At 51.1% G+C, this 24,740-nt stretch overlaps 1 protein-coding gene across 4 annotated transcripts in view; it reads left to right on the top strand.

Moving 5' to 3' along the window:
• The first annotated feature begins 5,975 nt into the window (after positions 1–5,975).
• MXRA5 (matrix remodeling associated 5) overlaps positions 5,976–24,740 on the top strand; it is a 29,471-nt gene continuing 10,706 nt past the window's right edge. Inside the window, exons 1-5 of one of the 4 annotated variants that reach the window (XM_049704875.1) lie at positions 5,976–6,622; positions 9,076–9,291; positions 14,365–14,494; positions 14,735–15,125; positions 18,796–23,787. In XM_049704875.1, the coding sequence (XP_049560832.1) occupies positions 6,576–6,622; positions 9,076–9,291; positions 14,365–14,494; positions 14,735–15,125; positions 18,796–23,787 (5,776 nt within the window). In that variant the 5' untranslated portion in view covers positions 5,976–6,575. Of the gene's footprint in view, positions 6,623–6,663; positions 7,931–9,075; positions 9,292–14,364; positions 14,495–14,734; positions 15,126–18,795; positions 23,788–24,740 lie in introns of those variants that run through there. The other 3 variants (XM_004265432.3, XM_049704876.1, XM_049704877.1) reach the window with 3 other exon arrangements.

Below are 24,740 nucleotides of genomic sequence, written 5' to 3'. Positions count from 1 at the left end.
GGACCCCCCTGAGCAAAGACCAGGAGAAGGTCCAGAGGAAGGCATGGGGGAATCTGGGGAATGAGCACTCCAGGGAGCAGACACAGTCAGTGCAAAGGTCCTGAGGCAGCGTCTTTTGTGATAGTTAATCTGTAGTTCCCCACAAAAAAACAACGCATCTGAGGGCAGAACATCTGTCTTTATGGGGCTTGGAGTGGAACACCACCCATTGGGCATTTCTGCTTTGATCCATAACAGGAAAAGCTATCAACTCAGCTGAACCAGCTCAGGCAAGACAGGGAGGTTACTGGAACCCACATGAACCTTGAGAAGGAAGCAAAGGTGGGAATTCCCTGGTGGTCCAGTGATGAGTACTCTGCGTTCTCACTGCCGAGGCTGCGGGTTCAGTCCCTGGTCGGGAAAGTTAGACCCCCCCCCCCCCCGCAAGCTGCACAGCGAGGCCAAAAAAGAAAGAAAAGAAAAGAAAAAGGCAAGTGCTCTCTGCTGCATCTCCCCTTTCTGGTTCTCCAAAATGTTGACCTCACTTTCTTAAACAGCCTTCCTCACCGGGACAAGAAATATGGCAGCTCTGGGTCTTCATACGTGCCCACCCGGCATCTCCAGGAACTGCATCTCCCTCTCTGTTTGAGAAATTCTGGGCATGGATCGTGACTGGCCTGGCCTGGGTCATGTGCTCACCCGTGCACCAATCATTTGTATCCGGGAGCCAGGCATTTTGATTGGTGCAGAAGGTCCATCAGCGATTGCTCACCGTGGTGCCAGCCAATCATGGCCCAGCATTGTAGGATGACGTGAACCTGGCCAATCCCACTTGAACCCAGTTTAGGACTCAGAGAAGAGCAATGCCAGGAAGGAATGTGTTTCTGCTAGGTCTGGAGGTTCTAGATGCTGGAACAAAAAAAAAAAAATCCATCCTATATCAATGTACCCTACACCAGGGACCTACATTTTCAGGTAGGCACTATGATAGGGTTCTAGTTCCTCTATCGCAATATTTCTATCATTACTTTAAAAACATGACATTTTAAGGTTGTTAGGGGCTGATTTACTGCTTCCATGGTCGATGTCAATGTGACACGTTTTACCCTCTTACAGGGCAAACAGGTAGTGCCGTAAGGCAAACAGTATCCCCTCAAAATTCATGTCCAACTGTGACCTCAGAACGGGACCTTATTTGGAAAGAGGGTCTCGCTCTGCAGATGTGGTGCAGGGAAGGGTCTGAGATGAGGTCCCCCTGGAGGAGGGTGGCCCTACAAACAATGACAGGGTCCTTCTAAGACACAGAAGAGGAGAGACCCAGACACAGAGGAGAAGCCCCGTGAAGACGGCAGTAGAGACGGGAGGGACGCGGCCACAAGCCCAGGGACGCCTGGAGCCCCCAGAAGCTGGAAGAGGCGGGAAGGACCCTCCCCTGGAGCCTCTGGAGGGGGCGTGGCCCTGGGACACCTTGACCTCAGACGTCTGGTCTTCAGAGCGGAGCGCAGTCAGATTTCTGTTGCTTTAAACCACAAATTTTATGGTAGTTCATTACAGCAGCCACTGAAAACTCATATAGGTACGATCCAAGTTTGAAGGCTAATTAGGAGTCCTAACGACGCCGCGCAGTTTCTAAGTATTTTCTTTGCCGTGTTCTTCTTTGGAAAACCATGAACAGAACATGATTTTCTGCTTCACACTTTCTAATCGTTTTGAGTCATGTGTTCCTTCCACTTTATTCCTAAGTAAATTCTCTTTGCATCTTTAAAGACCATGTCCCAAAGCCTGTTGTAACTTCTTTGAACTCAGTTTGGGTTTGGGTGCCTGTCTAAGCTCTTCTGCTTACAACGCGTGCCTGTGTGTCGTCCGTGCCCACGCCACTGACAATTCGACAAATCCGTGTTTCTCTTCCGCGATGTGCAGGGAGAACTGACGGTCACCAGACACAAGAATGTCTTCCTGCTTGTCTGTTTTCAGAATGACTTAAATTCTCTGCATAAGTCATCTGTTGTCCATAAATGAGGCTGCCCGTCCTAATTCGTGAAAGAGGCATGTTCCCAAAGCAGAAGGGACCTTACCTGGTGTCTTGAATGCATCCACAGGTGAGAGAAATACCCTGGGATCTATCCTATGAGACCCACGGAAGGGCCAGGGATCCAACCCTCGCCCCCTGCAGTGGAAGCGCGGAGTCTTAACCACTGGACCGCCAGGGAAGTCCCAGAAGTAGTTTTTAGTGACCTTTCATTCCAGCCTTTCGTGCACCTGCCGTATGAACTCCCAGAGAAGCTACTTGATTTGTATTCCCGGAGGCAGGATGTAAAATCAGCATAAATGCAGGTCAAAATGCTTTGTCAAAAAAAAAAAAAAAAAAAACACACACCGAAAACCACAAGTCTTGACACTGCGTAGAAGGTTGAATAGTCGCCATCACAGGACATCTCTCCGGCATGAATAGTTTCACCTTGAGGTAGAGACCACTGGTAACTTTTATTTCGAAACGGAAGCCCGATCTTGGTTTCTGACACGTTGCCATCCAGAGCTGAGGTCTTTGAACGGGTGCCGAGGCGTGGGCTGCTGACCCCAGTCTGCATGTTTTCCCGTGGTATGGAGGAGAGAGCTGAAATTCCATTATCTTATCCCCCTGCACTTGGTTTCCTACCAAGCAGAATCTGGAGACCCAGAGTGGAAGAGCCTGTGTCTGTGACTTGTTCTAGATGCTTCCGGCTCAGATAAGGGGGAGGGATGGAGAAATAGCTTCCAGTTTGCCGAGCAGTCCCCTTCAGCGCGTCCCCCATGGTGGGTCGGACTGACATCACATCTGTATCTGATGTTTTTTCTGTAGATTTCTACCCTCCCCGCTGAGCAGAATTTGCTCCAGCCCATTTTGCAGATATAATTCAACTGTGCTTGGGAGATCTGGGGAGTTCCTCTGAGGTGTACTTCTTATTTTTTTGTTCTGTTTAAAAATTCGCTGTTGAGAAAAATCTGGAAGCATTTTAGTAAATGCAGCAGAATGGGAGACTTCCACTGACTGTGGTATGAAGGAACGAGGTCAAACAAAAATACCCCCTCATTTTCAGAGAGGTTGCCAGTAGCTTGTATTCTCATTTAAGGCTTACCCTAGACAGACCGGGGGCAAGTTTCACATGCAACATTCCTGAAAGTCTCTTTCTGCTCAGATAAAGATACATCCCCACTAGCTATTAGTCTACCCCTGGGATTTCCCAGTTATGCAAGGAGACATTTCCTGTGCAGACTTTTTTTTTTTTCCTTTCTCTCCAGTCATCCTAGAATATTTAGGGTCAGTCCTTCATCTGATTATGGAGGCTGGGTAGCAGCCGCTGATGCAGGATTTACTTTCACAATCGCTGTTAAGCAAAAAACCATATAATCCCGTGGTCATGCACAGCGCCCCCCGGAACATGAAACTCCCATTCAAGATTCAGAGCGCCTGCTCAAGCAAGAAACAGCCACTGTATCCCCAGAGATCCTGTCTTGGGGAGAAATCAGGTAAGAGGACGAAGGATATAAGAAAGGAGTAAAACATAAAGGAGTGTAGGTTCCACAGATCCTGTGTATTAACCACGGGTACGACACAGGTCCTGTGTTCAGGTCTTTGTCTACAGGATTGCATCCCGTGGTCACAGCAGCCCTGAAAGATGGGCATCATTGTTTTTATGTTACATTTGGGGAAGCTGATTTTAGGGAAGGTTTCTGCCCAGCCAAGAAAGAGTGGGAAGGAGGAAAGGGGGGCGTAAGCCCAGCTGTCTGTACTCTTTACCAGTGGCTCTGCTGTTAAGGGGGTCCAATGAGAAGAGTGGATGGGAGGGCTCTTACGGTGATGCAGACAAAATTCTTCAAGAAGACAGATGCCGCTAGCATGAGAAAGATGGAGAAGCAATTGCTGATAAAATCGTGGGGTGCGCCGTGCAAGGGGCTGCCATCCCCCAAATCACATGGCGTTTGGTGACTCTGGAGGACTCCAACCTCTTGTCACTTTGGAGGTCAAATCACTCCTTGCCTCAGAAAGCACGTTCCGCGCTGTCCTAACTTACCGACCTGGCCCTTGTCCCCTCTACCCTCCTCAGCCTCCACCTTGTGGAATTGTGGGGAAACAGGTAAATTTAATTCAACCGATATGTATTTAAAACCCTCCGTATTCAAGGAATTTTCTTGGCATTTCTGGGGATCCAACAGTAAATCAAACATGGCCTCCGGAGCTAACCACCGAGGGAGCAGAATAAATGTCGAAACAAAAGGAATAAATACACCAAGCTGTTGATTTTTTTAAAAAAATTATGGAATCATGGAAAATCCATAAGGCTATATTCATGGATTTGTCATATCCGTTATGCACTGTGACTTTTTAAATCTACACATTTCTTAGTAGGATTGAACCTCATTCATTCCCTCACTCACTTATTCATGCATTTGATCGAGCACCTAGGGTGTGCTAAGCTCTGTGCTAGTTTCCGGGTTTCGAAACGTAACCATATAATTAGACAAGGGCAAGTAACTGGCCATAAGACAAGCAAAGGGCCACATGGATGGGCAGGAATGTTGGAAAGTGCTATGAGATGGAGGCTGAAGAAGAGATCATCAGGCAGCGGCAGGGAAGGGACACACGATGGACTGAAATACGTACCTCAAGATGAGAACATGCATGGGCGTCACAAGAAGGAGGAAGAGAAGAAGGGAGGGGTCTGCTACCATTTCTTCAAAGCCGGAACATCAGCAGATACAAGGTCCCTGGACAGGCTGGCAAGACCCTGCCATGTCATGTGTCACCGTGGACAACTTCAGAACTTGTTTTGAGAATGGGGCAGCCCTCCAGGTTGGTGTGGGACAAAGAAACAATGGATGAAGGAAGAGGCAGGCAGAAGCTAAGACTTGAGCACCAGACTACCGTACTGAGCGGGCAAGGCCGTTGGGCTCAGCAATTCTCAGGAGTCGCAATCCACTAGACTTGGCCACCAGTTGGCTTCAAGGTCCTAGAGGAGAGGCACATGGGGACCGTGACTTGGGTTTCCAGTTTAGCTGAGCAGGTGGATGGCAAAGCCACGCAAGAAAGCTAAGGAGATGTTCTGGGGACAGGTTTTTAATAAATGTAATTAAAGGGTTTGGGGCATTTCAAGAAAGAGGATCCCTAAAACCAGTCCCTGGAAATATGTCAACACACATTATTGCTATGGACGCAGTGAATGGACCCACCTATGAACCGGCCCCTGATCTACCTGGTGGATGCCCGCCACCTTGGGCAAGGGGCAGTGAGGAATTCCTAGACACTTTTTTGTTGTTGTTTCTGGTTGCAGTGGGTCTTAGTGGCGGCATGCGTGTGGAATCTAACCCAGGCCCCTTGCCCTGGGACCACAGAGTCTTATCCACGGTGCCACCAGGGAAGTCCCTCCTACACACTTTTCAGGAGAAACCAGGCCAGTCCATACTGGGTGCATCAGAAGCAGCTCATCTGAAGGTTCATTTCTGGACACCTCCTAGCAGCTCTCGGACAGGTACCAGGCATGCCGCAGGCTCACTCAGGACACCTGGCATGTTCCCCTCCTGGATGCCGGCCCTGGGACACCCCTGTTTCTTTCTCTTCACAATGGGTGCTCTTCCTAGCTCTGCCCAGGGGGGCTCTGCTGATGAAAGTCCTCACCTGACCCCTTGGTCCCCTTGCCCAGATCTGATTCCTCCTGGGAACCAGGATACCTCCTTCTCTCCCTTTCCCTTCTGCGTTGGGGACGCAGGGTCCTCGCCAACCTCTGTTATTTCGCCCTGTCCACAAGCGGTTCTCACTTGCCCCAGCAAGTACCACCGGGCTCCCCAGAATGCCGGCAGCGGCCCAGCCCCCCTCGGGCTCTCCAAACGGGACGAGAGCATTCCACCTTTTTGGCAGGAAGATCCTGGCAGGGGGAGGGAGGTTGGCGGCCAGGAGCCACAGCAGAGGCGGGAGGGCGTGGCCGCGGGGCTCACGTGGCAGCCGCGCCTGCCCCTCCGGGTCGGGGGGGCGGTGGGATGCCGGCGGGCGCAGCCGGCTCTTGCCAACCCCGGGGTTCGGAGGCGCGGCCAGAGAACACTCCGACCCGCCCGGAGGAGTGCAAACCCTGTTCCCTCTCTCCTCCGCGGAAAGAAGGAGACCCTCTCCAACTCTGCTGGGAAGGGCGCTCCGGGTGCGGACTTCGGGCAGCAGTTCGCACCGCGCTCCGGGCCTCTGCCCCTCCCGCGGGTCCCCAGAGTTCGTCTTGGACCCGCAGCCCTCCTTCCCAAAGCCGTGTGCGCTTGGCCCCTGCCGGTCCTCCCGGCGGAGTGGACGAGGCGTGCCCACTCGGGACGCGGCGCCATGAAGAGCCGAGAGGAGGGCTGAGCGCAGAGCGGCGCGGCCAGGGTCCCTGCGCCGGGGCCCGCGCCCCGTCTCCCCGGGGTGGGGCAGGGCGGGGGTGGGCCGAGGCGTGCACTCGGGGAAGTCTCTGGGCGACGCGCATAAAAGGGCGCCGGCTCGCCGCGCCGCGCTGGGAAGCCGCGCCGCCTCGCCCCCGGCCCCGGGAAGGGCATGGCCCCGGCGGACCCCCGGCGGTGACGCGCGCGCGCCGGCCCCGCGGATGCTCTGGGCGCAGCGCTCCCGTGCGCCGCGGCTTCCGAAGGACAGGTGAGGACCGAGGGCGGCCGGGGCGCGCGGCGGGGAGCCGGCTCTGTCTGCCAGGGGCGGGTGACGAGAGTGCGGGACGGACCTGTGCCGCGGGGGGCGAGGGCAAGCAGACGTGTTGAACTGTTTCCTGGCACTACAGTGGAGGGGCCGAGGGGCCGGCTTCCGTCCAGGCGAGAGGCTGACGGAATCCTCCGGGAAGATGCGCTGAGTAGGTCTAAGGAACCCCCGAGCCTTTCTTCTCTCCTCCCTCCCCCTCGCGACCTCTCACTCATCCCTCCCTGGTTTCCAGGGCGTCACCAAGGGGATCCCCCAGCGTAAGCGATTGCGCTCTTGCGTTGGCGGGGGACACCGCCGCTGCAGGGCCGCCTCGCTCCGGGGGCTGAGACGCTCGTCCTCCTCCCCCTTCGTCTTCCCCTGGAAAGGGGAAGACGCGAAGCCCCCCTCAGCCGGGGGCTGAGCCGCGCGGGAGCTGGGGAAGTCACCGTCTGGGAGAGACGTCCTCCGCTGCCCGGGTGCCAGGCCTCAGAGACCCGCGGGGCCACCCGAGCCGCGCTCGGGGAAGGCTCGGCGTTCACCGCGCCGCCTGCCCGCCGCGTGAGCGCGGGCGCTGGAAGCCGGCCAGGGGCGCAGGGCCGCGCGCCCGGCCCCTCCAGGTCGTCTATCGCCTGGTGTCCCGAGGCCAGCCTCCCAGGGTTCTCCGGGCGTGCCAGGAGGTCCTGCAGGCTCAGGGCGCTTTCCCTCGAGACCTCGGGACCAGGGTTCCCGGGGGAGCGTTCCTGCGGTCTTCCGGGGGGAGCCGGGTGGAAGGCAGGATGCGGAGCGCGGCTGGGGAGGGGGCATCGGGAGGCCGTCGGCAGAAAGCCAGGGCGGAGGTCAAGCGCGCAGGCGGGAGCGGGGGAGGCCTGGGCTCAGCAGAGCCAGCCGGCTGCTCTCCGCAAAGCGGCGCGGAGGAAGCTGCGCTCGCCTGTTCCGCGGCCGCCTGCACCGTCAGCTCCGGAGGGGCAGCTGAAAGGCGAGGCGCGTCCGGATTTTAGAGAGCATCTCTTTGGAGGCCCTGTAACGGATGGAAGGGCTACGGCCTCGGGGTGTCCCTGCCGCGTGTCAGCGGAGGGAGAGTTTATGATCAGAAGTGAGGGCTTGCCCAGAGCAGGGACGAACCGACAGGCGCGTTTCTCTTCTGTGCCCTTTACTCTCCATGTGTGTTACTTATCTGCAAATAAACTTCATGCAAGAGTTGACAGAAATATGAGTCGATGAAGGAAGGCATGACCGATGCATGAAAAAATAATCACGGACATTCTAAATGAGGTAGCTGATGCAACCTTTTTTTTTTTTCCCCCCCGGTACGCGGGCCTCTCACTGTTGTGGCCTCTCCCGTTGCGGAGCACAGGCTCCGGACGCGCAGGCTCAGCGGCCGTGGCTCAGGGGCCATGGCTCAGGGGCGCAGCCGCTCCGCGGCACGTGGGATCTTCCCGGACCGGGGCACGAACCCGCGTCCCCTGCATCAGCAGGCGGACTCTCAACCACTGCGCCACCAGGGAAGCCCACAACCTAATATTTATCTGACCGTTTCTTTCCTTCCCTCGCTTCCTTGCTTCCTTCCTTCTCTTTCTCCTCCTTCCTCTTTTTTTTTTCTTTTGTCTTACTGATCTTTTTTGTTTGCCTCAAGATTCTTCATCAGGAAATAATTCCTTTCCTCTTTCTCTAGTGGCAGATTTTTCAGAGGTTTGCCCCAGATTTCCTCTCCGGTAACTATGGTGCTGCACCATCTCAACATTTGGGCTCTTCCAAGGAAAAAACAATTAAGGGTCATAAACAAAACCACATATAATGGAACATATTTCGCTTTAGTGAATGCCTCTGTAAGCCCTTGAAGAAGATATAATTAAAACTTGAAGGAATGTCATTAAAAGAAGGAAACCCTTCTGATAATAACGGCCTTTCTGAGAAGCTTTTTATTCCGATATGTACAATAAGCAACGGCTCGGCAATAACGTTGGAGGCGGACGCATAACATTTCCTTTTATTATTTATTTTATTATAGAAACATGAATGTATCTGTCCTCTCTCTGTATCTATAAGCACACACATATATACACATTTATACAAATATATATGTCTGTGTATGTATACCTTTATACACGCACATATGTATGTAAGTACATTTATGGGCGTGTATGTGGGCACGTGTATTCCGTACCCTCCTACACAGCATAGGGAGATCTCCAAGTCATCCCAAAGTCAGGAGGGAAGGTTATACTCTATAGTAACGATTAAAGTGAATGGCGAAGGATTTTAAAAAATAAATTTTGTTTCTTGATGCACGTGTTTTGTGTCACTGACATACACTGTGTGATGTCTTGCGAAGCTTACCCCCATGGTGCACATTCAAGTAAGATCCGCTGGAAATACGGAAGCGCTACCTGACATCTGGTTTTGTGGTTCCACGACAGGTGTCCTGGGATGACCCACCCCGACAAGATGCCAACGCGGGCGCAGTGGCGAGCACTCTCCGTGGTGCTGATTCTGCTGTGGGGACATCCGCGCGCCGCGCTGGCCTGTCCGTATCCTTGCGCCTGCTATGTTCCCAGCGAGGTCCACTGCACGTTTCGCTCCTTGGCTTCCGTGCCCGCTGGGATTTCTAAACATGTGGAAAGAATCAATCTGGGGTTTGTACCACGTTCTTTCTGAGCCATCGCAGCCTCCTCGCATGCGTGTTGATTTGGTGTTTCGTTATGTGTGTGTGCGTTTACGTCACTGCGAATATATGTTCCTTTATGTGTCACTGTGTCTTGCGTTATGTGCTCCTATATGGGCTGAATCGAGGGGGCGTTTGTAACTATACTAAATGTGGTCCTTTGGGGGCTGTTACCTGAATTGATCCGTCACCGGAAGCTTCTATCACAAGGCTGAATAACGAACCGTCTCGGACAGCTTCAGTTCCTTGCTAAGTGTCCGTTGATAACAGTTCTTTAATGCAGATATGAAAGCATATGACACACACATAAATATACTAATACTATTCTAAATAGACTTCAGGAACTATTACATAATAATAAGAGGAATAAGTGAGACACCTGTGACATTTTGTAGGTTATCTGCGTGACGCAGTTGTGACATTGAGGAAATAAGAGTTCTTTCAGATTTTGCCTATTTAAAATACTAGTATCTTTTAAACAGATATTTTAATGCAGCATTTCAAGGTAGAATTTTTGTATTTTTAGTTTCCTTTTGTGCCCATATATGCTTTCTGTACATTAGTGTACATTGCTATGAATTACAGGTACTCGTGTGCAATTTTCATATTAAGCAATGTACAACTTCAATAGTAAACAATCATTTGGACTTCTTCAACAAAACCTATTCGCTACTTTCTACCACCCATAAAACAACGAAATTATTTAGGGTTTGATGAATAGCCACTGTGGGGACATTTTCATAAGATGAAACAAAAAATTGTAAACCTGCCTAGACATCTCTGAGTACAGAGCTTCAACCGTTCTCGCATTTGTCGATTATAAAGTCCAGTAGTAGAATAAAAGAACGGGAAGTTAAGACAATAAGAAAAAACACTGAACCCGTAGCAATAGACCATTAAATAGCCTTCTCCAAAAACGTTTGGCAAACTTTACGATTTGACACTCTGAAAAACCTAACACAGTGATGATGGTTCCGTGGGGAAAACAGTTTGGCTTTGCCAGCAGAGAGAACAGTCACAGTTTCCTTGTTGCCATCTTTAAATCATTTTACAATTTTAAAACCAGTTTCCTTTTCACAATCTTACAGTTCATTCAGAAGGGGAACTGGGGCTGCTTTGAGTCAGGCTAGGATGGGCTGTGCTAGTTTGTGGAAAGGAAAATAGAGCTTATCTATGATTTCTCTTCCTTCTTACACCTCCTGGGGTGCAAAAGAGCTCTGTCTCTAGGGGTCGCCCCTTTCATGAGCCATTTTCAGCATAGTGTCCCTCTTGCGGGTTAACCACCTAATCCCTCAAGGCTGACCCCTTGTCAGGGCGCAGAATCGGGGCTACTGTTAGGCCTTAGGGGAGCCCCCTAGACAGTGTGGGATTGAAGGTGCAGGGGGACTGTCTTCTGCTGTGTTTCCTGTGTAGGAGCCCCGAATGCCTCACCTGCTGTGTGTTGAGGGTCTGGGCTGTCACGTTGGCTGGGGGGTTGGGGAAGAAGCCGCATGCATCCTCTCCCAAAAGTTAGCTGTGTGATAGCTTGAGACTTGCAAGACCTATAAACTATTTTTCTGTGGAGCTGTTTGCATCTCACAGTTTCCAGGAGGGTTCTCTTCCGCCCATCTTTAAAATGACGTGTTTTGTAAGCGTGGAACCTATGTCACGTCTCAATGAGAACATAGTTCTTGGTGGTTTCATTTTAAACAATTAATGCTGAAGTCAGTGAATTACAGTGTCCTAAAGGCTTTGCCACTAGAATGAAAGACAGATATCAAAATTATTCTTTTTCCTACCATCTCCAATAAGATCCTGAGATGGTTTTGTGTGATATTAAAGATAAAGGGGAAAAAAAAGGAATAGCTTCACTGCACCCACATATATTACTTCCATCTGGCTTAATTTGTAACATTATTCAATGTGCCACATTTTAAAAATCACTCTTACAATATCACAGCACTATTTCTGGAAACCAGTCTCGAAGCAGATAAGGAGGCTGGCATTGTGCCTTTTGTTGGGGAAAAAAAAAACAAAAAACAAAAAAACAATAGCAACGTCTAATACAGATAGAACTCAGGGTCTGAGTTGTCTGTTCGCGGTCTGGAAAGGGTTTAAAACTCTCAAGGAATGAGGGATTATTGGCAGAGCAGTAATGAAAAATTTTCATTCCCACACAGATGTTTTTAGGGTTCTCACTCAGCACTGAAAGAAAGATCTGCTGTTTCCTGTTTGGACAGCCCCAAAGCTTTTTCAGAAATCACTTTCCAAATATTCCTGAGTAAGAACATATCATGCAGTTAAATGTCTGATTTATAGACCTTTAAAGATTTCCCCCCTTTGATTGAAAGATGCGTTTTGATGACATCTTTCTGAAATTTCTCCCACGCCCATCAGCTCTTTTTCATTTTAAATTTTGCTTGGGATCCTAACGGGTATCCGTGAAGCAATTTTACATATATTTGTTTTTTTCTTTTTTATTGGCGACATCATTGACACCATTATATGAGTTTCGGGTGTAGAACATGATGATTTGATATGTGTATATATTGCAAAACGGTTCTATGTTTCTGATATAAAAATCATTCCAGTTAGCTGGTTATGTAGTCAGTTATTGCCCGTCAACAGATGAGGAAGACGCTTTGGAGAGAAGGATGGGTAGCTGACCAGTTAAAGGCTGGGGCTGTACACCAGGTCATTTCAGTCTGCCGGTCAAATTATTTTCCTGACTGCCACGTGAGTTTCCCCGTCTCTCTGCCGGCTTTTAGACAGATGCGGAGAGAATTCACCCACACCCCTTGGGTGTGCAGAGAGAATACAATGCTTCCTGCATTTGCCATTCACGTGATTCCCTTGTCTTTTGTCTGTCCTGGAAATGTCCCCCCCCCGGCCCCCCCACCCCGCATTCGTAACCTTGACACCAGCAGCTCCTGCATCTGTCACTCTCTTAAAAGGAAGCACCAGGAAGAGGGATGCAGGAAGGAGGATTCCTGAGCTGACATGCCCCCCATCCAGGACTTTGAGGGGATTTACTCAGGTGGGGAGGGAATCCAAACAAGGTGACCCCCTGCACCCAAACATCTTCCTCCCCTTTATCTTCTGCCCGCCGCGGCACCCACCGTTGTAGCTGGACGTCAAGTTGGAAGTGAGGCTCTGGGGAGACAAAAAAATTCCAGGAGAGGAATAGCACAGCCTTGAACGAAAATGTGCTGCGGAACATCAGACTCTTTCTGACCCACCTGAGAGATGGAGCCTTTGACTTGCACCACCGCCTGCCTCCGAGTCCAGACCTGCCTCTTCCCTCTGGCCTCTCTACTCTTCTTTACCTCTGGGGTCTTCGCAGGTGGCGTCACCTCCCCCCAAGCCCTTAGTGCATGCGTCCATTCGGGAATGCTTCCTGCATGTGCACGTCTCAGGTCTTCACTTGCCTCCTGGGTCCCACGCTCACCGTGGCGTCTGACAAGCCTCTTCAACATCCCGTGGCAAATACAACTTGCAAGTGTTTCCCCCGCAAGCTCTTCCTTATCTGCAGTTCCATCCCTCAGCCATGCCTGTGGCCTCTTGCTCTAAGCACGTCTGGAAACTTCCCACGTACGTTGATCTCCACGGCGGCCACCCTGCCCGCGGACACCGGCGTCCCTCCCCGGGATGCACGTGGTCTCCTCCTTCCCCTCTTGTCTGTCTCTGACCCATTCTGCACAGAGTGGAGCTGTGTTGTCTGACCACGTGACTTTCTTCCTGCCACAGCCTTCCTGAAAACCCTCTAGTGACTTCCCGGTGGACTTGGAACAAAGGAAGCTCTTTCCTCTCTACATCCTCCCAATTCTGAGATTACCTGGTCCCTGCCAGCCTCACCAACTTTCCCTGATAATATTCTCCCACAAACTGTTTCCAGACGAGCGTCAGGCAACAAGGAATGGAAAAGAGTTTACGGGCTGATACTCATCCCTTCTTGGGTGTTCACTGTCTCGGGCAGGTTTCTTGGTAGAGTCCAAATAATGATGAACAAATGAGGCAGCACACCAAACCCCCATCCTATCCCAGCCTGGGTTAAGGCAGGGACTCTCCACTTCAGCACATGACGTTTGGGGCCCACTTACCACGGTTCCTTGTCATGGGGGCTGGCCAGTGCATTGCAGGATGTTGAGCTCTGGGGTGGACCTCACCTCCGTAGAGGCTGTGATCACCGAGGTGTGGGGCACGTATGTGTCTCAGGAGGAAACTGGACCTGGCCATCACCTGCCGAGTTAGCGCTGAGCTGTTACCGGCCTCCTCTACAGACGCATTTCCTTTTGTTGAGGTGATAAGGGGAAGTACAGAAATCATGTCAGGATAGATGTGTTGGATTTCCACAGAAGCCCTGACCCCAGGTTCCTGCCCTACGACACAGCAAGGTACAGGATTCTCTGTTCGTCTTATAATTGGTTCTCCAGGGATTCACTTTGGGGATTCCCTGGTGTCACTAACCACGGAGCAGTGAGGGATTTCCAGACCGGTCGAGGAAGCGTCTTTACCAATCTCTCTGCAAAAACAACACCCCAAATGCACCAGAATGTTTACAGATAACTTCCATCACCCATCAGAAATGGGAGCTTGTCTTTGCGAAATAAGGGTGTCTGTTTCATTTGGTCCTTTATTTCAGAGAACGTCCTTGTCTTACTATATGCAAAGCCACTTCCAAAGCTGTCTTTTGGTTTTTTGGTTTCCATGCGTGCTGGCCACGTGTCTTTGTTATGATTTCCAATGAGGGGCCCTTTCGACCAGCTGCGTTTAAAGGTCTAAATCTTAGGTATCTCCCCAAATAGCCTGTGACCACGTAAGTGTACTCCCAGTCAGAATTCCCAGCGATCACGCCTTCACTGAACGAAGGCTAATAAAAATGCGTGGGTTTCTTTGCAACCTTAGAAATAGACAAGGACACGGAGAGAGAGGATTATGCTTTGCGAGTGGCACCAGTACAACCTTAGAATCAACATTTTGCTCAGTTGCCCCTGGGTGGGCTGGGAACTCCTCCCCAGCTGGGATTTAACTTCACTGCTCCTCATTCCAGTTACTTATTTTCCAGGTTTAATAGCATCCAGGCTTTGTCGGAAACCTCGTTTGCGGGACTCACCAAGTTGGAGCTGCTTATGATTCACGGCAATGACATTCCCAGCATCCCCGACGGGGCTTTGAGAGACCTCATTTCTCTCCAGGTAAACCCGGGCATTTATGAACAGCGCGACTAGCAACCTCTAGGACCAGTCGTGAAGAGGGGAAGCTGTAGAATGTTCCCTAACAATGATTTAAATGGCCTTTTTTTTTTTTTTTAACATAAGAGACGAGCTTAATGTCATTACTTTCCTGCCCTTTGTTCTGGTTTCTCTTCCTGGTTGTGGGTTGGTTGGTTTTCTGGTTTCTTATTTAATCTTAGACAGGATTTCCTGTCTTTGTAGGTTTTCAAGTTCAGCTACAATAAGCTTCGAGTGATCACAGGAGAGACCCTGCGGGGGCTCTGGAACCTAATAAGGCTACACATGGACCACAACAAGATCGAGTTTATCCACCCGCAAGCGTTCAGTGGCTTAACGTCCCTAAGGCTACTCCACTTAGAGGGAAACATGCTTCACCAGCTGCACCCCGCCACGTTCTCCACGTTCACGTTTCTGGATTATTTCAGACTCTCCACCGTGAGACACCTCTACTTAGCCGAGAACATGATTACAACCCTTCCCCCCGGCGTGCTTCAGAGCATGCCGCTTCTGGAGAACCTTTACCTGCACGGGAATCCGTGGTCCTGTGGTTGTGAGATGAAGTGGTTTCTGGAATGGGATGCAAAGTCGAGAGGTAAGGACAGGAGAGCGGCTGCGTGACCCTTAGCTGTCCAACCTTCACCTCTCTGGACAGATTACTTTCTGCGCTATTGCTTCATCTTAGGTCGGGTGAAATCACGTCCTCAAACCAGTGAGGCAGGAAATGATATAACTGAAATGTCAAGACGGCTCCGTGGCATAATTCAAACGCATGGATCCTTTATCGAAATGTAGAGCGATTATCATTTAATGAGTGATCGACAGTTGACTCTGGTTGGCATAGCAAGCACGTTCGGAGGATTCTTTTCGACCTTGGGCTACAGCTAAAGGTTGGATTTTCCGTGCGTCCTCGTCCTACAGGAAGTGTTCAAGGATGCTCGGAAAAGAGAACGCTGGGCTGGCTATGTGATTATTCTTCTGTGATGGGGGATACAGCTGTTCTGTACTGAACCAGAGGGGGGAAAAGAAACCCAGGATTGATAGGTAGAAGTTGCAAGAAAGTAGATTTTGCATCAAAATAAGAAAGATTTTTTTTCCTTCTTCTTTTACACCCCCTTCCCCAAGCCCCACGTTGGAACCCATCCTCAGAGCCCGTTGAGCTTATCCTACCTGAGTCTCGTGGCTCATCTCCAACCTCACAGCCACCAGCCTGGGTCTAACTCCTTTCTCCTATCTCTAAGGAGGCAAATGGAGTGCTCTGAGTAGGTCTTTTTCTTTTCTTTTTTTAAAAACATTTCTTACTTTATTATTTTATTTATTTATTTATGTTTGGCTGTGTTGGGTCTTTGTTGCTGCGCGTGGGCTTTTCTCTAGTTGTGATGAGTGGGGGCTACTCTTCGTTGCGGTGCGCGGGCTTCTCATTGCGGTGGCTTCTCTTGTTGTGGAGCACGGACCCTAGCCGTGCAGGCTTCAGTAGTTGTGGCGCGTGGGCTCTAGAGCGCAGGCTCAGTAGTTGTGGCTCGCGGGCTCAGTAGTTGTGGCGCGTGGGCTCTAGAGCGCAGGCTCAGTAGTTGTGGCTCGTGGGCTCAGTAGTTGTGGCGCGTGGGCTCTAGAGTGCAGGCTAGCGCAGTGCCTACCCTCCTGCGATGGGCTGGTCCCACTGTTCCCTGTACTCACTCTGCTCTAGCCACACTGCGCTGCTTTCTGTTCCAGGCACCATCTGAACCGATTTGTAGCTCAGCGTCATTGGACCTGGTCATCATCTACCAAGAAAACTCTTCTGTTGGATGTTCAAGGGTCTGGCTTCTTTTCAGCGTTCAGATTTTCACTGAAAGCTCTCCTCCTCTGAGAGGTCTTGCTACCCTTAATTTCAGCTTAGCCTCTCAGCCTGTGGCCATCCAGGAACTTCCAGCCCACACACACACCTTAGGTCGCAATTTTGTTTTCATTTATATATGTCACAATTTTGTTTTCACATATATATATATATATATATATATATTACATGTATGTATATATATTCTTTTTCAGATTCTTTTCCGTTGTAGGTTATTTACTGAGTAGAGTTCCCTGTGCTATACAGTAGGTCCTTGCTATTTATCTATTTTATATATGGTCCTGTGCATCTGTTAATCCCAAACTCCTAATGTACCCTCTCCCCGCTTTCCCCTTTGGTAACCGTAAGTTTGTTCTCTATGTCTGTGAGTCTGTTTCTGTTTTATAAATAAGTTCTCTTGTATCATTTTTTTAGACTCCGTATACAAGCGATATCATGTGATATTTGTCTTTCTCCTTCTGACTTGCTTCACTCAGTATGATCATCTCTAGGTCCCTCCATGTTGCTGCAAATGGCATTATTTCATTCTTTTTCATGGCCGAGTAATATTCCATTGTATATATGTGTCACATCTTCTTTATCCATTCATCTGTTGATGGGCCTTTGGGTTGTTTCCATGTCTTGGCTACTGTAAATAGTGCTGCAGTGAACACTGGGGTGCATGTGTCTTTTTGAATTATGGTTTTCTCCAGATATATGCCCAGAAGCAGGATTGCTGGGTCATATAGTAGCTCTCTTTTTAGTTTTTTGAGGAACCTCCATCCTGTTCTCCACAGAGGCTGTATCAATTTACATTCCCACCAGCAGGACAGGAGGGTTCCCTTTTCTGCACACCCTCTCCAGCGTTTATTGTTGGTAGGCTTTTTAACGATGGCCGTTCTGACGGGTGTGAGTTGGTGCCTCCCTGTCATTTTGGTTTCATGGGCCACAGTTCCCTTTAGGCGCATGCAGCGGCCAGGTGTCTTTCCTCCACGTGGAGATGCTGAGATTCAGGTTCTTTCATGGATGGCTCCACTTTACATTTGATGCCAGATTTGCTAAATCAGGCAAAGGATGAGGAAGGACAGGTATACTGACCTCTTAATTTTCTTAATCAGAAAAGACACACGTCACCTCTGTTCGTATTTCAGTGCCCAAACCCCTCTGGGTCCAGGACAGGCTGAAAACCGTCATGTCCCAGCAGGAACACTACACGCTGGTGGTGGAATCATGAAGCTTCGGGGGGTAGAGAGCCGTCGCAGCCATTCTGGAGATACACGCCTGTGCCTTTGTGTGCCCATATGTATGCATTATGTCTGCATATGTTTGAGTGTGTCCATATGTGTGTCTGTGTGGTATGTCTTGTATTTGTGTGTATGTGTGTTTGGGGGGGGGTATGTGAAACCATCCTATTTGCATCTCAAGATGTTTATTTTGAAACTCGAATAGAGAACTGCATTCAGAGAAGCAAAAGTAGACATAGTGACATTGGTTGGAAGGTTTATAATACTCCGGGTGACGGCAGTTTGGCTGTTTTATTCCTAGCGCGGATGGAAAGAAGTGGACACGTGCCACGAAGACTGTCAAAAAGCATCCTAGTTTTCTAGTCTCCCCAGTTACGACTACAGAAAAGCCCCGAGACGTCTAGCAGGGAGAAAACATAATGTGGTTCTATAGGTGTCAGTTCGAGGAACCTTTGTGCCCTTTAATAGACGTGTCAAGTAGGGCATTGGGTGTGGGACTCATAAGAATGAGTCTGGGCGGGAGAAGCACAGCTGGAACTCATCACTGGCGAGTGAACGGTAACTGAAACTATGCACGTGGGCGAGGCCATCTGAGACCTCGGCACAAGAAGGGAAAGGGCCGAGCGCAACTCAAGGAGCACATCATCCGTAACGAGTTGGGCAGAGAAGGAGGAAACAGTGAAAGAGTCAGTGTTGGCCAGAGAAGGAGAAAATTCTGGAGGATTTAATGTCCGGGAAGCCAAGAGTAGAATGTGAATCCAAAAAGTAAACACTGCCTGAAATGAATAATTCTAGCAAGAGAAAACATAATTATAAAAGGTAGACACGATACGATCCATGCCAGCTGTCGATCCTATAACCTGGAAATATATTCGTGGGTTGCAGTGACTTCACGTAGATTCTCCTGGGCCCTCATAAAAGGTTACTTGTCTAATACGTATGAATAGCCATTCTTTTTTAACTTAAAAATACCTTTTAGAAAAGTACTCATCACTCACCGTCCAGAAGTTCCAAAACCCCGGTGAGGTACCACGCACTGTGCTAAACTGACTTCAAGTCAGGGGTGACGTCACAGAGCGAGGTGGGTGAGGTCCTAAGTCGTGGTGGGAGTGCGTCCGGGTGATAAAGATGCAAAAGCTTTAACCCTCTGGCCGTTCTTTGAGTCACTGACTTACAGCATGTTTGTGTGTGATTGCGTGTTTCAGGGATTCTGAAATGTAAGAAGGACAAAGCGTACGAAGGGGGTCAGCTGTGCTCCACGTGCTTCAGTCCCAGGAAGCTGCACAAACAAGAGATTCAGAGGCTGCAGGACATCGCCTGTGAGAAGCCTTCTATCGAGTCCCCTCTGAGACAGAACGGGAGCGGGAGTAGCGAGGAAAATCAGAGTCAAGAGCAGGACGGCGACAGCCCGTCCTCCCTGCAGGGCTTCCAGTATCCTGTATGGAACGTCTCTCTGAATATGAGTGACGAACACGGGAACACGGTGAACTTGGTCTGTGACATCAAGAAGCCCGTGGACGTGTACCAGCTACACTTGAACCAGACAGACCCTCAAGAGATAGAGATAAATGCCACGGTCGCCTTGGATTTCGAGTGTCCGATGACGCGAGAAAACTATGAGAAACTCTGGAAGCTGATTGCCTATTACAGCGAGGTCCCTGTGACGCTACACCGGGAGCTCACGCTCAGCAGAGACCCCAGACTCGGCTACCAGTACAGGCAAGACGCCGCCGACGAGACCCTCTACTACACGGGCGTCAGAGCCCACATCCTGGCAGAGCCAGAGTGGGTTACGCAGCCGTCCATACACCTCCAGCTCAACCGGCGTCAGAGCACGGCCCAAACAGTGCTGCTGTCCTATTCCTCTCAACATGCTGTCACCGTGTCTGCCAAAGACGCGAGGCCGTCTCGGAGCAGAAGCTGGGTAATGATTGAGCCTAGCAGAGCGGTGCAGAGAGCCCAGACCGTCTTGGAAGGGAGTCCATGCCAGCTGAGCTGCAACGTGAAGGCTTCTGAGAGCCCATCCATCTCCTGGGTGCTCCCAGATGGCTCTGTCCTGAAGGCACCCATGGAAGACGAGGACGGGAGATTCTCCATCCTCACCAGCGGCTGGCTGAAGATCAAATCCACGGAGCAGTCAGACGCTGGTTTGTACCAGTGCATCGCGCAGGTGAGGGATGAAATGGATCGAATGGTCTATAGGGTCCTTGTGCAACCACCTGTCACTCAGCCCCCTGACGGACATACCGTGACCATTCAGAAGAGCCCAGGGGAGCCGGTGACGCTGCCTTGCAATGCTCTGGCCATACCTGAAGCCGAGATCAGCTGGATCCTTCCAAACAGAAGGATAATTAACGCTATGGCTAACACGTCACACACATACATGTTGGCCGATGGAACTCTTTACATCCCAAAGGTCCAAGGAAGCAACAGTGGTTACTACAGATGCGTGGCTGTCAACCAGCAAGGGGCAGATCATTTTACGGTGGGGATCACGGTGAGTAAGAAGGGATCTGCCAGGTCATCGAAAAGAGGCAGACGCCCAGGTGGGAAGACCCTTTCCAGAGGAAGAGGAGATGTCGTGGAGGATGAAGGGGGATCTGGCCTAGGAGATGAAGGTAACACAATGAGGAGAGTTCTCCATCCAAAGGACCAAGAGATGTTCATCAAAGCAAAGGACGATGCCATCGCTGGAGGTCAGAAAACCAAGAAAGGGCGCAGAAAACTGAAACACTGGAAGACTTCCGAAAAGGAACCAGACACAAACATCGCAGAAGGTCGCAGAGTGTTTGAGTCCAGACGAAGGATAAACGTGGCAAACAAACAGATCAGTCCAGAGCAGTGGGCAGATATTCTCGCCAGAGTGCGTGGGAGAAATCTCCCTAAGGGAACAGAAGTCCCCCAGGTCGTTAGAACCAGCACTCCTCCATCGGAGAGCCTAGGAGTGACACCCCTTTTACCTGCAGCTGCTCCCCGCTCAGTATCACCTGTGCAGACCACAACCAGTGCAGAAGAATCCTCAGGAGATGTCTCTTTATTTGGCAAGGAAGAGCAGGTTTCTGGCACTGTTTCTTCCACCAGGATGGCTCTGGTCCAGTCTGGCCACGATGGAGTGATTCTTGCTGACCCCGAAGTGACAAGCGCACACCTGGAAGAACTGATTGATGAAGAGTTTTCTGAGAAGACCAAGCCTGCAGCTCCCACTGCAGTTGACTCGAATTGGGCTACGGCCACGACACCGCTCCCTGTGCCTTACAAATCTTCTACTCTACAGACCCTGGATATGGTCCGCGAAGAGCCCACTGACAGAAACATGGCCACAGAGGGCTGGTCTACACTAGACGCTGAGTCCATGCCGGGGGCTCCGTCCAGTGAGTATGAGTCTCCACTGGATGCCATCTCCCTGGCGGAGTCCGAGACCCTGCCATACTTTTACCAAGATCTGGAGACAAATTCACAACCAGGTGAAAGTACGACGAAAGGACACACCTCCGCACACGTTACTCCAGTGCCTGCCTCGTGGGTTGCTAAGACCAGGACCTCTGAGGCATTTGAAGATCCCATTTTAGGGGACCCCGAAGTCCCAGCACACACAGCTCTGCAAGAGCAAACCGAGAGCCCCGAGCTTGTGAAAAGTGGTTTAGGCACTCAGGGCCACCCACGGATTCCCAAGGGCACAGAGGAGAATTCTCAGACACTGCAGGAAGGAGGTCTGCGAGAGAGAGACCCCAGACGCTCCAGAATTCCTGAGAGTAAGAGGCAAGGCATCGAATCCACCACGCTGCTGGCCTCAGCCCTGGAAGCCGTGACGAGCATCACTGCCGTGAAGCACCCCAAGGGAACCACGCTTGGCGTTCTGCTCGACAGGGACACCAGCACGGTAGCCATGATGAGGCCAACCCCAAAGGCCACGTCCCCGTCAGCGCTGACCACTCATCCTTCCCGAAGGAGACCCAGCGGGAGGAGGCGATTGCGCCCCCACCGATTCCGGCACCGGCATAAACAAACCCCGCCCACGACGTTCGCCCCAGCGGCCACTTTTTTGGCACCACTGACTCAGGCACCCGAAGTGAAGACTCCAGGCCAAGCGGAAAGCTTGCTGGTTCCTACCTCTTGGGTTGACAGCACCGTTGGTACCCCAAAACTGATGGACGTGGAGAAGCATGCAGAACCGGTATCCAGGGGCGCCCCACGCAGGAAACATGGGAAGAGGCCAAAGAAACATCGATACCTCACCTCTACCATGAGCTCTATAGCGTCTGTGTCCAAGCCCAGCCCTTCCCCAGAAAATACACATACAAACACTGTTACCCCCAGTTCAGAAGTTGTACTTTCACCCACCACCGTTTCTCTCACAACTGGAGACCCACGTGAGATAACCAGAGTGGAAGATGACAGGACAGCCGCCACCAAAGCACATTTATCTCATGATAAATTCCAAGAGACAATTCCAGTCACAGACGAGCCTGTATCGGACGGAAAGGAAATTAAGAATTACAATGTCACAAACATCAAGGACTCTAAAACCAACGGTCTGGTCCCTGGCGAGTCAGTTACTCATGTGGCCTCACCTTCTGGGGCCGAGGTCTCCAGTGTGGGAGTGTTTAAGGAGGCATCCCCTCCTTCTGGCTTTCCAGGAAGTGCAAGGTGGACTCCTCCAAGGGCAGCCCAGCCTGGGCGGCTACAGACAGACCCACCTGTTACCAGCTCTTCAGAAGCTCTTACAGACTCACCCTTTTTAAAAGAGTCGGCGGACCTAGGTTTTCCTTCTGAGTTTTCACCTTCTGCCGCAGTCTCTGTGCTCTCGCAACAGGAAGAAGTGGTCCCTTCAACTACTCTCGCCATCCTAAAAGTAGAGGCATCTTCAGGTCAGGTGGAAACCACCATCAGTGGTCAGAGTCATCGTGAAACCACTCCAGCCACTCTCCGTTCTGAAATTAGACACCGGAATGAAGTCTCCACACGTGCCCTGGTGGGGGAACCAGCAACCCCACTCCCACCCACAACTCGTGTGTCTCTGGCTGAAACCACCGCAAAGCCCACACCTCTTACGTCAGAAACACTGCCAACGTCAGACGCTTCCAAACAAAACATTTTCTTCCATTATGCTGGGGGGACCCCAGCCACCGGAACACCTTCAGTGAATAACGAAGGAACTCAGCATGGATCGAAGCCAAACGAATTATCCACTCCCTCTTCCCACCAGGACAAATTTACCTTCACTCCAAAGCAGGAGTTGCGAAAGGAAGCCTTGGACGGTACGACCAAAAACGGCCTTCCAGGGCGTCCAGATACTCACCACGAGGCTGGGAGGGTCCAAGGTTTCCAGCAACCAGCCAGAGTCGCTGCCACAGCGGTCCCCCAGAGAGGAACCGTGAGGCGGCCACACACGGCCACAGAAAGCTCCTTTAGATACGTGGTCACTCGCCAGCCCCACCTGACCAGCAGACCGGAAATCACTGCATATCCGTCCAGGGATCCGCCGGAGAATAGGCACTTTACGGCTCCAGTATTACCAAGTTCAACAACTCCTGTGGTTCCGTTGCCGAGGTCCAATCCTAGCATTCCTAGTAAGTCGACTGACCGGGGAACTGACCCATTCAACAGCAGCCCCACATCGTTTGGAGACAACAGCATCCCTGACTCAAGAGACCCAGCTGGCAAGCTTCCAGATTCGAGAGTCCCGTATTATCCCGATGGAAGAGTCCCTTTCTTTTTCAACAGGACCCTCTCTTTTCCACAGTTGACAGTTACTCCGAAGCCTCAGGTCCCCACCTCTCCTGCCCCAGGGACGAGAGGGAGAAAAGTCAACCCGGGTCCCTACAACAGGATACATTCTCAGAGCGTCACCCATGTGGACTTTGGTCCCCCAGCACCTCCTGTACTGCACCTTCCCCGGACCGTGACACCACCCTCCACAAACTTAAGAAACATCCCTCTGGTCTACTCCACCCGGAGCTCCATCCCTTTCATGACATCTTCTGCCCAGCCTTCCAGAAGCTTCCATCAGAGCAGCTCAAAGCTCTTCTCTTCCAGAGGACCACCTGCATCCAAATTCTGGACGCTCGGGGAAAAGCCCCAGATTGTCACCAAATCCCCCCAGACTGTGTCCGTCACTGCCGAGACAGATGTCATGTTCCCGTGTGAGGCTATGGGGAAACCCAAGCCTTTCGTGACTTGGACAAAGCCGTCCACAGGTAGGGTGTTTAAACACCTGCATTGTAACCAGGGCTTGTGTAGGGGAGGGGCTTACTGGAGTCCGTGAGTGCAGGTAGAACCAGAGATTCCGGGCAGAGGGACAGGCAGATGGGATGGCAAAGGACATCTGAGAATCCGCTGACAGGTGTATTCCTTTACGGGCACGGGAAGTGGGGAATTAAAATGGGTGTCGGGTTTTAATGGAGTCATGGAAACACGTACGAGCTTCTCTGGGTAGGGCATTCCTAACCGAGGCTCAGGGCCGTGCCACTCTTGCCTCCTCCCAGTGAGGTCCAGCACAGAAGTCCTCCACGAGCCATGTCGGGGTGCAGAGGGGCGTGAGGGGAACTGTGCAAACCCCTCTTGTCCTCGCGCTGGCTTGAAAGGTCAGTGAAGCTTGGTGTGAGCTCATCAGGCATTGCTTTGACTTGAACCTAGAGATAGGATCGTATGAGTCCGCTCGGGCTGCCGTCGCAAAGCGCTGGAACAGATGGTGCGGCTAGAACAGCGCATGTATTTCCTTTCAGTTTGGGGAGGTTGAAATCCAAGATCAAGGTGTCACTAAGGCTAGTTCCTCCCGAGGCCTCCCTCCTTGGTGTGTAGACAGCCATCTCCTCCCTGTGTCCTCATAGGGTCGCCCCTCTGTGTGCGTCTGTGTCCTAATCCCCTCTTCTTACAAGGACACCAGTCCTGTGGGATCAGGACCCACCCTAATGACTTCATTGTACCTCCATCCCCTCTTTAAAGACCCCCAACTCCAAATACAGCCACATTCTGAGGTCCTGGGGGGTCAGGGCGTTCACATATGAATTGTGGTGGGAACACAGTTCAGTCCGTAACAAGGCTCTATACCGTGGTCTCTACTTAGCAGGCTGGGATGCCCAAAGACCACTTTGCTTCATAAAATGACCGTCGGCTTTCCCGATGGCGAAAGAGATTCTAGGAGACGGGA

Source organism: Orcinus orca, chromosome X, assembly GCF_937001465.1.
Source record: "Orcinus orca chromosome X, mOrcOrc1.1, whole genome shotgun sequence".
Lineage (NCBI taxonomy): Eukaryota > Metazoa > Chordata > Mammalia > Artiodactyla > Delphinidae > Orcinus > Orcinus orca.
Note: the sequence above shows the minus strand (reverse complement) of the source record. Positions and strands in the feature narration are given on the sequence as shown.